This window comes from Notolepis coatsorum, assembly GCF_963971535.1.
Source record: "Notolepis coatsorum genome assembly, chromosome: 11".
Classification (NCBI taxonomy): Eukaryota; Metazoa; Chordata; class Actinopteri; order Aulopiformes; family Paralepididae; genus Notolepis; species Notolepis coatsorum.
In genome coordinates this window covers 59661008-59674220 of record NC_140175.1, presented here as the reverse complement: position 1 = coordinate 59674220, position 13213 = coordinate 59661008, and the positions used below count along the sequence as shown (strand labels likewise).

General features: G+C 43.4%; 1 protein-coding gene across 1 annotated transcript in view; it reads right to left on the bottom strand.

Annotated features, from left to right (window-relative positions):
* Positions 1-13213, bottom strand: part of LOC311236663 (calcium-binding protein 7-like) — a gene marked incomplete at both ends in the record, with an annotated part of 170249 nt that overhangs the window by 56756 nt on the left and 100280 nt on the right. The window contains one exon of the mRNA XM_084324373.1: positions 6601-6744. Within this exon, the coding sequence (XP_084180499.1) occupies positions 6601-6744 (144 nt within the window). The remainder of the gene's footprint in view (positions 1-6600; positions 6745-13213) is intronic.

Below are 13213 nucleotides of genomic sequence, written 5' to 3'. Positions count from 1 at the left end.
CCATCCCTGGAGGGCTGTCTTTATCCTGGAGCTCTCCGGGGACTACTTCTTCGGTCTTGGCGGGGGGTAAAGTCATGTCAGGTCCCTCCTGGTCTCCACCGTGAGCTTGGTCAGTTACGTTAGAACCCACTAGGGCCTCTATTGGCGGGGTAGCCTGGTTGATAGGGTCGGACATAATTTTACTATCTACTTTTTCCGCGTTTACCGTCTGTAGAAAGCTAGGTAGTATATTGGCAACGTAATCCTCTAAGTACTGAGGTGTCTGCCGTCTACGCTGCGGGCGATCTACTTTAGGAGAACCGTTTTGTGGAGTGTTCATCATAGGCCATGTCAATATTAATACCACTATATTAATATTACACTAGTTACCCTCCGGCTCGAAGGACCAATTGTAACTGAGGGGTACAATTCCCTGACTGTATTGATAAGTATGGTATCATTAAACCACTACCACTTTATGTACTTTAATTACTGGCCATACAGTACATGATATATAAATATGATGAACACTTCCCACAATAAATCGGTTCCACACAAAGTTATAATTAAGTATTTATTGCAGCAAAAGGTACATAATATACTTCTCTATTATACTTTGGATGCTCTTGTAAGGCAAAGGAATGTGCGTAGGCAAATCAATAATGAATGTCCATTCTCTGGTTACGCAGGAGGTAATTATACGACCTGAATCTTAGGGAATTATATCTATGGTGCACTGGTAATATATAGCGGGAGATACTGAAGGGTCCCCCCGGTTGTAAGCCAGCAGGGGTAGAGGATCTGTCGGTAGTAGAGAGTCTGGTCAACGATGACTAAGGAGACTCCAAGTACAGGAGACGGTGCAATAGTCTCTTGATCCACAGACGAATACAGCTGTTCTCCGTAGACTGTAGCTCCACAGTGAAGAAAGCTAGCCTGCCTCAGGCTCTCTGAGGCGCAGACTCGACGTGGCTCCTCACAGGGTAAATCCCACACACGTGTAGGCGTCGGCGATTCTCCGCTCCATAAATCACAGGACCAAAACAAATATAATCCAGCCGTAAATGGCTATGCAGTCGTCGGGTAGATTAATCCAGTGTACATGTCCACACGATCCTCGTCTAGGTCTCCTCGGGTGAAAGCGCCATGAAAGCAGCCCAGCCTGGATAAGCACTCTAGCTGGTATGAGGAAGCGTCGGTGATGCTGGTCACTGTAGAACTTTAGCCGCACGATACACTATACACAAATAGACTATTACTGACTTAATAGAAATATGTTGCACTCGACGGTATAGCGCCAAACTCTGACACTTCAGTTATTAATTCGCACGCGGTCTCAATGCTCTCTTTGGGGCCAAACAGGCCATACTTCACCGCACGGAGTATCGTGGGTGAGGCTTCAACTTTAGTTCCTAAGTGCTTCTGTATTCACCTGCGCCATATTTATATGCACGGCGAACAATCTAGTGCCCAACCTCATTTCTGTCTCGTATTCTTGGGCAAGGCCGGGCATGTACAGACATGTCTTGACGGTGGCTTTGAACCTGACTCTGGAGGCATGGCCCTGGCGCCTGTGGACCGCTGTCCAATAGGAGAATGACATATTATGGTCTGTACTAGGCTAAAGGGATATTCCGTGTATATGTACAAGGAATATACAAGGGATATCAAAACGATATACAAATACTATGCAATATATATCAATCAATAAATATATATATTCGGTTTAATCTGATCCTTTGTAACAGCTACTGTTCATTCGTAGGCGCACACAAGACTTGTTATGGAATATTAATGCAGTCTATTTCCACCGATTAGCTTTAGTTCTTATTTATTTATCCACTGTCATTTCAGTGTTGGTGTATAGGCTATATAGTGTATTTCAATATAAGTTTAATTGATTAATGATATATTCGAAGGAATACAGGTTTATAGCTATATCAACCCCCTCCAATGTACAGTAAATGACCAAGTATGGTTTTGTCAATATTCCAATGTACAGTTTTGCTTGTACAGTGTAAGTCTATCCCCCACCCATCCCTACCCAACCTCCTCCAACAGTTTCTACGTCAAATGTACTCTCTTTTCTGGACTCTTTTTGTATCACAAACAGTACTGTATTTGCAAATCTGGTATGTCATAAATGTATAGATGTAGCAGTACTGTCTATCTGTGTCATGTGTGTCATATATGTTATGATGAATTGAAAATGTGGGACCCTGATGTAAACAAGACGAAATTCTTTCTCTGGTCTGCATCCCCTTATGCAATTGAGCTGTACTGTACTGTACCCATTCTGCAATCTGTTAATAAAGTTTTCAATCAATCAATCAAACAAAGGTCTGTCCCATTGTATACCAATCAATGGGATACATTGCATGTTGACCTGCATTCTTTCAAATGTATATAATTAATCATTAAAACAGATGTGTAACAAATAAGAAATACAAATTCCACAGAAGGCATTAAATTATTATTATTTTCAATCATTTCACAATAATTGCATAATTGTGTTTGAATATCTGAGTAATTATTTGACCAAAATAGCTCGTTCAGATATGGTTAATCAAGCTGCCCTGTGATCAGATCAATCCATATTATTTATTTTTCCGACATCAAATTCGTAATTTCTTATCGTACAAATATTGTCATATTTATTTTAATTATGATTACGTAATTAATTCCAAGGAGGCCTGTAGCGTTGACGTGAAGGAATCACTATGAGAACACAGTCTGTCAAGTTATAATAACATTTTAAATTAGTCAATCAATCATGAGATTTGATCGTGGGCTGAGAGCATATTTAAGTGTGCTCCTCAGCACTCTTAGATCTGCTCTCAAATAAGATCTCAGGAAAATTTGAGGACTCCCACTCCCAGCCCTAATATGTCTTAAATAGGCCAAAATCTGGCTAAGACGAAATATTTTGTCGTAACTTCGTTCGAGAATGAGACCCATTATTCCATAGCAGTATTGTTGTGAAGGGCCAGATTAAAGTTGAGAATCTACATTTATTGTTTTATATACATTGTATATTATTTATATATACACGTTATATCCCTTTAAGCCTGCGTGTAAATCATAGTAATATTCACTTTCCTTAGGGATAATGCCCCTGACGGTGGCGCCAGGCAGTCTCGCACTCAGACAGGTGCAATGGGCGAGTTTGGGGCAAGTCAGGACATGCCCTTGGCAGTGTATTGATTCAGGGCAAGTGGTTAGGTTTGGAACTAGAAAGCCACTTAAGTATATATATCGGCGCAGGTGAGCACAGCAGCAGTTCGTCTAAAGTGTGACAAGTGTTCGGTAACAGTGAAGTGAGCAGCAGTGCGTCTAACAGAGCGTTGAGAACATGTGCGAATAGAATAGTAAAGTGTCAGAGTTTAATGCAGTAACGTCAAGTTTGACCTAGTTTAATGTGAAGTATAGTGCACAGGAGAACCAGCGGCGGTGATTGCAGAACCATTACTGGTTGGATTATATTGATTTGGAACGTGTTACCCGGAGAAGAGCCTCGTTGATTTCCACTATCGTTTGGGATTCAACCTCGTGAGGATTACACTCGGGCTAGCCTCATGGACAGAGGCTGGCTAGCTATCATCGTTTGCTATCGAGCATTTGGATTACAGTTATTGCTTTGCTGCTGATTGTTGGATTTACAAGGACCGACTCCTGTACGTGGAGTCTCTTTATTCTTCATTGAATCAGACTGAGTATCCGAACATTCCTCTACCCTCTAGGCCTTACAACCCCGGAGGGAACCCATTGTCTCCAGGCGGTACCAGCGTTGCCTTCTATAGTTGCTATTATACGACCGGTGGCATCAACTTAGACCCATCGTAGGAATCCTGCTATTCCCAGTGACTCATGCTACTGACTGACTTTATGCATATTCTTCGCCATACAAGCGCAACCCTAATTCTCATTCTGTAACCTAATGTTGCATAATAATAAAATACCCTCAAATACTATTTATTTGTCAATGCCGTGTTCTTATGAGTGTTCACCATCTATATTTGATGTACTGTCTGGCCAGTAATTAAAGTACATACCTAGCAGTGGTTTAATCTATCACAATCTTTAATACAGTCAGGGTTTTGTAACCCCTCAGTTACAATTGGTCCTTCGAGCCGGAGGGTATCAGTAATATTTAATATAATATTAATATTGACATGGCCAGCGGTGGACACTCTCCAAACGGCTCCCCCAAGCTAGAACGCCCGCAGCGCAAACGTCAGCCACCTCCTTACCTGGAGGACTTCGCTTTCGTTTTACCCCCTAGCTTATCTAAAAAGACGTTAAATACGGATAAAACGGATAGTTTAAGCATGCCCCCTCCTATCGACTTGGCGGCCCGGCCAGTAGAGACCCCAGTGGGTTCAAACGAAACTGACTTAGCTCACAGGGGGGACCAAGCGGGACATGACGTGACTATACCTCCAGACAGCGTCACCGGGACAGACCCCGGAGCGCCCCAGGATAAAGAAAGCGCTCCAGGGATAGACCCCGGCGCACAACCAACCCAAGAGCGCGTACCCGAGACAGACCTCGGCGCGCAACCAGGAGAAGAGTACCGCGCTCAAGAGATAGACCTCGGAGCGCACCAAGAAAACAGGTCTCCAACAAGCCCTGTCAACGCCCGATCACCTCCATCAGTGTCATCCCCCAGCGAGGCCGACCAGAGACTGGCGCAAGCCTTCATCGCCACGCTGACAGCTTCAACCGAAAGAGACCGTATCCAGGGTGAGCGCGACCGCCTCCAAGCGCAACAACAGAGTGAGCGCAAACATTCTGCAGTGGAAAGAGAACGCATCCGACTAGAAGAGAGTCGCCTCCAGGCTGATACAGCGATGACTATCAGACTGGAAGAGAGGCGCCTCCAGGTTGAAGAGAACATACAGCGAGACCGCACCAACGCGCAACGCGATGCACAGCGCGACGCCGCTAACGCGCAACGCGATGCACAGCGCGACGCCGCCAATGCACAGCGCGAGATGGAAAGAGACCGGCTGCAGGCGCAGACGGTGGAGCAATTGATCCAGAGGGCGACCCCCCACTCCTCCACATGGAGCTCCCGGAGATCATCACGACACGGGTCGAGGGCACCTTCCCCTCGCCGACAAGTCTACACGGGACCCAGCCAGCAGGAAGAACCTGCCTACGTCGCCGAGCCCCCTCCCCGACCGGTCTATACGGGACCCAGCCAACAGGAAGAACCTGTCTACGTCGCCGAGCCCCCTCCCCGACCGGTTAAGTACCCTCAGTTGAAGCCTGGCTTCTCTTTTGTTCATTACAGTATCTTGCTGTAGTGATTCTGATAATAAAAAGAACAACGCATTTTGAAAAGAGCAACCACATCTCCGTCTCCTTATTACCTTCTACTATTGGAACTCAACTCCTACCTTGAATCGTAACACCTACTGTATAAACATTAGGGAAGCTAGATCTCTTAAAAATACGTTAAAAACGTACCTCTTCACCATAGCCTTTTAATACACTCCGCTGTTGATTGTACTGTAGCACTATTTTACTCTGTCCATTCTATTTTATTGCACTGCACTTTGCATAATTTTACTTTACTTTGTATTGCACTGCACTGTTGCATAATTTTACTATCTCCTCTATTCTACTATTTTACTCTGTCTATTACTTTTTATTACAGATTCAAAACTGTCAGGTATTAAAATGTGTGGGTATCAAACAAGAAAGACTGTCAGGCTTTAAAACTGTGTAGGACCCAGGCCTAGAACTGCACCCTGAGAGAGGGAACTGCGCCCTGAGAGGGAGGTTTGCCCTGAGTGGGAGGTTCAAAGGGTCAAAGTGGGTATCAAACAGGAGGGAAGACTGTCAAGTTTTAAACTGTGGATACAGAAGAGACACTGACAGAGAGGAGACAGAGAGGAGACAGAACAGACACTGACAGAGAGGAGACAGGAGAGAGACTGACAGAGAGTAGACAGAGAGGAGGCAGAAAGGAGACAGGATATACACTTAGAGAGAGGAGACAGATAGGAGGCAGAGAGGAGACAGGAGATACACTTACAGATAGGAGACAGATAGGACACAGGAGAGACACTTACAGAGAGGAGACAGATAGGAGATACATTTACAGAGAGGAGACAGATAGGAGACAGGAGAGACACTGACAGAGAGGAGACAGAGAGGAGACAGGAGAGACACTGACAGAGAGGAGACATATATGAGACAGAGATGATACAGAGAGGAGACAGGAGAGACACTGACAGAGATGAGACAGAGAGGAGACAGGGGAGACACTGACAGAGAGGAGACAGAAAGGAGACAGAGAGGAGACAGGAGAAACACTGACCGGTGTGGTTTGTGGGAGAGACAGATGGAGAGATACACAAGACAGAGAGAGAGAAGAGAGAGAGAAGAGAGAGAGAGAGGGAGAGAGAGAGAGAGAGAGAGAGAGAGAGAGAGAGAGAGAGAGAGAGAGAGAGAGAGAGAGAGAGAGAGAGAGAGAGAGAGAGAGAGAGAGAGAGAGAGAAAGAAACAGACAGATAGCCAGAATAAATAGACAACCTACAGAAAGACAGACAGGCAGATAAATAGACAGACACAGACAGATAGATAAATAGACAGATTAACAGACAGACATACCGTCCATATCCAGTCTCTGTATGATGACCTCCAGTTCCACCTCGTTAGGCATGTACCCCAGTGAGCGCATGGCCACCCCCAGCTCCTGCTTGGAGATGTAGCCATTCCCGTCCCGGTCAAACACCTTGAACGCCTCGCGGATCTCTGTTGGGAGACGGAGGAGATCATCAGATTAACAGATCTCTGTTGGGAGACGGAGGAGCTAATCAGATTAACATCTCTGTTGGGAGACGGAGGATATAATCAGATTAAAAGAGAAGGGAAAGTTACTGTTTCTCATTAGGTAGGAACATCTTGGCTGGTTGTTTTGTTGTGTAGAGCTTTATGCCCCTAAAAAGACATGTTGAAATAACATCATGAAATAACATGACTGATTGTTAAAAGACATGTTGAAATAACATCATGAACATGAACTGTCTATAATCCTGGAGAAGACTCTCAGATTCTGTATTTTATGAATACCTAGTGAAAGCCAATGTAAGGACTAAATTATTATTCATGAATGGGGCATTTCGGGTGTTATTCTGTAAACAACTCCTCCATAGGAATGCATTGGGGAGTTGTGTTTTGTGGTGTGGCGTTGTACACTGTAAAAGAAACCTGTGATCCGGGCATGGTGTGGCTTGTGGGAGAGACAGATGGAAAGACACACAAGACAGAGAGAGAGAGAGAGAGAGAGAGAGAGAGAGAGAGAGAGAGAGAGAGAGAGAGAGAGAGAGAGAGAGAGAGAGAGAGAGAGAGAGAGAGAGAGATAGAGAGAGAGAGAGACAGAGAGACAGAGAGAGAGAGAGAGAGAGAGAGAGGAGAGAGACGTTGTCTTACCCAACACATCGGGATCAAGTGATACAATAACAACAACACAGCTTTAAGAATACAATTGTGTCCTGCTGCCTCTCCTGGCCGCAATCCAACTGGCCTGCCATATAAATCAAAATGCCTCCATCTCACTGGGCGCTAATGACACACAACAATGTTCATTACACTGTGATAGTTGTATTGGAAATAAAAATCCTGAAAAGTATTGGATTTATGCAAAGTAAATGCTGCTATAGAGAGAGATGTTGAGATGGGATGTTCTGTGTATGTTGTGTGCATACATATGTGTGTTACTGTTAGTGTGACTGTTAGTTCAGTCTAACCTTGAATGTCTAACCTTACAAACTCTTGTGGGTGAATAATTAATTGAGGGCTAATATATATACTGTAATTTAAATATGTACAAAATAAATCTATAATAAGCCAATATCCACAAAAGACACCTCCTTACCCACCCTCATTGAGGTACCAGATAATGAACAAAAGTGCATTTTCAATAACATTGAGTTGGTATTCACAATTCAAATTGTATAGTTAAACAAAAGGACCAAACATGCTAGCTAGTGACCTTAGGGAAACTCACTTTTCTATAGGCACCAGTATGTGTCTCACCCACGAAAGCATCAGTATGTCTCATTGGTAATTGACATTTACATTCAGTCATTTAGCTGACACTATTATCCAAAGCGACTTTCAAATTGTGTACAACAAATCATCAGGAGAGGTACACCTCTAAGGGTGGTATTGTTCATCTAGCAGTGTCGAACTTGAGTGCTACACTCTGAGTGCATAATAGTATAGACATATTAGCATAGTAGGTAGTAGTATAGACGTAGCATAGTTCATAATAGTAAAAGACAGTAAGAAGTATATATACATACATATAAGAAGTGTGCATAGTACATAATAGTATTTTAATTCAGATATTGTTTGAAAAAGGGTGTTTTTAGTTGATGGGATGTTTGTTCCACCACTGTGGAGCAGGACAGAGAATAGGCTGCTTTGTTTTGACATATTATTGACATATTATCCTCTTGACAAATGCTTGTACTCCAAAAGGTTGACCTCTACCTTTAGCTTCTAATTTATTCTTAAATCAACAAAGATCTAAACAAACTCTTGTCTTATTTCAACAGATGTTTTTTTTAGCAGTGCAGCAGTAGGCTACCACAGGTGGGAGGGCTGCAGTGGGAGACACGTAACAAGCTTTGGGAAATCTCCTATAAACATATTGCCATTAGTCTCATATCCTCTCTCCCCTGCAATATGCCATTCTGTTTGAAGTGGTAAATGGTACAGTCACACATCAAAGAAACAGGCCATCAGTCCTTCTGTTGATGTGGCTTCTTGCGGATATAGAGAGATATGAATATTTCTAAAGCCAGTAATGAGAGGCTGGAAAAGTAAATGTAAGCTACTGTACAGTATAATACACAAAAACAAGGTAAATGTGAGCTACTGTACAGGAGAATAAACAAAAACAAGATAAACGTGACCTACTGTACAGTACAATGAACAAAAATAAGGTAAATGTGAACTACTGTACAGTACAATGAACAACAACAAGATAAACATGAGCTACTGTACAGTACAATGAACAACAACAAGGTAAATGTGAGCTACAGCACAATGAACAAAAACAAGGTAATGTGAACTGCAGTACAATGAACAGGTCATCTTACACAGGCCAATTTTGCTGTTATTATTTAATAATAATAAATCTCAGGATAATTCCTTTCTCAGGAAACCGAGGAGCGCACCCACCAGTGCACCAACCAGTGCACCTTGTCCATGGTCTACAAATCCCTAACTGAGACAGTCACATGTTCGTAATCTCCATAAGCATGGTATGGAAATAACTCAGTAAAACACAAGAACAAACAACTCCAACTCCAGGATTTATTTTTCCAATCACCAACCAAAAAGGCAATCCAGATCTACAATGAGCCCACCCACTCCCTCCACTCAGCATGTCAGCTGCTGCCATCATTAAATAGGCCCCTTGGTACTTGCCTGCCCACACACACACACACACACACACACACACACACACACACACACACACACACACACACACACACACACACACACACACACACACACACACACACACACACACACACACACACACACACACACACACACACACACACACACACACACACACACACACACACACACAGACCTATTTGAATGTACATTTGTTTATTTATTTGCCCATAAGATTTGATCGTACCTTAATGTACAATTCATGTGTATTGTTAAATATTGTTGTGTATAGTGTGTTTTGTCTCATAAAGCCAGTGCCAAGGACAAATGTCCATTTTATGCAAATCTAATGGACAATAAAGTCATCTGAATCTGAATCTGAATGTAATGACCAAAGGAGTGTTGTCAGAGCAGCTGTGACGGCTCATCTCAGTGTATCAATATGAAGGTAAAGACTGCACAGTAACATCAGCCATCCAAACAAATGCATTAAAAAAAGACACACATGAAAACTTAATATCAACAGTTTTCAGTGTTTTCAGGCATTCTGGAAGGGCAATTTGCCAGTAACTGCATCCGGCTATATCATTTTCACGCTACTATAGCATTTCAGAAATGTTGGAGCTCAAACTAAGGACTGCATGCTCCATGAATCACACTGGTAGGAGGGTGAACACACATCCAAACTGAGGAGGGCAGGTGCTGAGCCAAAAGGGCAATGAAAATAAACAAATGAATAAACATGTCACAGTGTCACACGCTGCAGGGCTCCATGTCCTCTTATTTACTGCACCACTAGTGTAACGTCTCAAGCAACACCTGGTCTTCATAAGGCTGTCTGATGAAGAGCAGGTGTGATGAAGGGCGAGTGTGATGAAGGGCGAGTGTGAAGAAGTACGGGTGTGATGAAGGGCGGGTGTGAAGAAGGGCGGGTGTGATGAAGAGCGGGTGTGATGAAGAGTGGTTGTGATGAAGATCAGGTGTCATAAAGAGCGGGTGTGATGAAGGGCGGGTGTGATAAAGAGCGGGTGTGATGAAGGGCGGGTGTCATGAAGAGCGGGTGTGATGAAGAGCGGGTGTGATGAAGGGCGGGTGTCATGAAGAGCGGGTGTGATGAAGGGCGGGTGTCATGAAGAGTGGGTGTCATGAAGAGCGGGTGTGATGAAGGGTGGGTGTCATGAAGAGCGGGTGTGATGAAGGGCGGGTGTCATGAAGAGCGGGTGTGATGAAGGGCGGGTGTGATGAAGGGCGGGTGTCATGAAGAGCGGGTGTGATGAAGGGCGGGTGTCATGAAGAGCGGGTGTGATGAAGGGCGGGTGTGATGAAGGGCGGGTATGATGAAGAGCGGGTGTGATGAAGAGCGGGTGTGATGAAGAGTGGGTGTGATGAAGAGCGGGTGTGATGAAGAGCGGGTGTCATGAAGAGCGGGTGTGATGAAGAGCGGGTGTCATAAAGAGTTGGTGTGATGAAGAGCGGGTGTCATAAAGAGTGGGTGTGATGAAGAGCGGGTGTCATAAAGAGCAGGTGTGACATCTGACTAAAATGCAATGCTAACATCTGAGGTGCATTTATCTTGCTGAAATGTTAAAATGTTCTTCCCCTGACAAGTTACTCTATTGTGTCATAATACAGTGTCTAAAAATGTGGAATTCTTCCTCAGATACTGTATTATATCACAATGGCAAAACAAGTGACACATAAAATGTTAGCATGACATTTTAGTCAAATGTGGTGGAAAGATTATGAAAAAAGAAGGTCACCTCTAATTTTGTATCAAGGCAAGAGTGACTTGGAACCCACATGTCAAAAAGACTGGCACGGCCTCTGCAAAGTCAGTGATGATATGAAAAGTTGATGGAGGAGAGATTGATCAATTTCTGCACATAACTGGACCTCGCACAACCGTGTCAATCACTGGGAGATTGCACTTGGCCTCCTGGGAACAGACTCGCCAGCATCTTCATCAGGACTAAGTCACACCAGCGCCACCTGCACTCCACCCAGACACATTCTCAGCAGGGCCAGTCACCACCCGGCTGCACTCTGTTTTCAATCAGTTGATCTAAATCAGTATATAACCAACTTCTTACTGTTCACTCCTCTATCTGTTTTCACAGGCTTCACAGCTGTCTCACTCAAAATTAGAATGAGAGGTAAACAGGTAGTAATTAAGTATTTCAGAGTCAAATTTAGAATTATAGGTAAACAGGTAGAAATGAAGTATTTCAGAGTAAAATTTAGAATTAGAGGTAAACAGGTAGAAATTAAGAATTTGAAAGTTTGTTTGAGTTGCTTTGAAATGTAGTGGAGTAGAGGTATAAAGTTCCCTGCAATGAAAATAATCTAAGTACAAGTACCTGAAACGCTGTATACTTTGGGATTTCCTTGTGGCTCATCATGCACAAAAATGCAAAAAAAAACTAAAAACGTTACTTTCACTTTCACGTATTTTCTTCCCACTGTTGAAGATGCCACAGTTGTTCCAGACCCTTTGGGAGCTCATACAGGAAGTGTGTCAGAGAACCATGCTTTATCCCCCTGAGTCCTGTGTTTGTAGTCATACAAAGGAACATGCCTTGGAGATCTGCAGCTATTCTGGTTATTGTATGAGTGTAGGGTAGTCGTATCAGAAAATCCGGATTAGTCCTTGGCCAATGCTGCGTTGGCTTCTAAAACGTTGCTGCTCGTGCAAAACAAAGCGTCAAAGCTGGAGAACAAATGTAACGAATACTAAAAACTAAAGTAACAAATCATTTCCGACCAATCATCTACTTTGTCACATCATCTGCTGAAACATTCCTGACCAATCATCTACTTTGTCACATCATCTGCAACATCGCTGGTTGTGAGGTGCATGTAGAGCAGGAGACCGTAGTGATTCAAACCTCAGAGGAATTCATACTAAAGACAACAGGGATAGCGTGTGTTTCAGAGCTTCTCTATTCTCTTGATGCTTGTTGTGTGTTGGCCACAGGCTGTTATTATAGTTGTACAATTGAACAAGCCCATTGAAGACAGGGAATGTAACTAGAGCTGGTGGCAGAGAGGAGGATGAGAAAGAAGCAGTACACTGTCCTGGAGAACCCCTCCCACCCTCTCTCTGAGGAGCTAGCCAATATGAGGAGCACGTTCAGCCACAAACTCTTAGCCATCAAATAGTTCACTTAGAATAGTATACAGACCACCATCTGCAAATTTTTGTCTACTGTTTACCTTTATTCATATGTTATATTACCCCCCGCCCCCCGCCCTGGCAGCCATAACACCTTAAACAAGGGGATCAATAAAGCAATATCTTAAATTATCGTATCTTATTAGAATTAGAACTAGAATCTCTTCATTAACACTTTGAGCGCCACGCCTGGTTTTCCGTTTTACCGGCTGAATGCCACCATCGGCGCCAATGTTAACGTTAATATCGCCTAATCTATGTTTTAAATTATGGCTATGTGTCTAATCTGCCCATCGCATTATCAAATACTATTTTCCAGTCAGTGCTGTGAAGGCAGATTGTTTTTTTATCGCGTCGTTTCCGTTTAAGAGCAGTTAGAAAAGCCCCCGTTTTGATATAAAAAACAGCTCATTCTGGAGCATTCTATGAAAATCGTCTTTTAGTGGAATATTCCACAACGTTGATATTCGTCGGCCTTTTTATGAATCGTTTTCAAATAAACGCTAGATGATCAATATTATACGTGCACGCAAGCACATTACGGCCGCGCACTGATAATCGCTCCGTTGATTTCCTCACGGACTTTTACAGTGAAACCGAAAGAGGACATTTCACAAAACAGCTTATAACTTCATC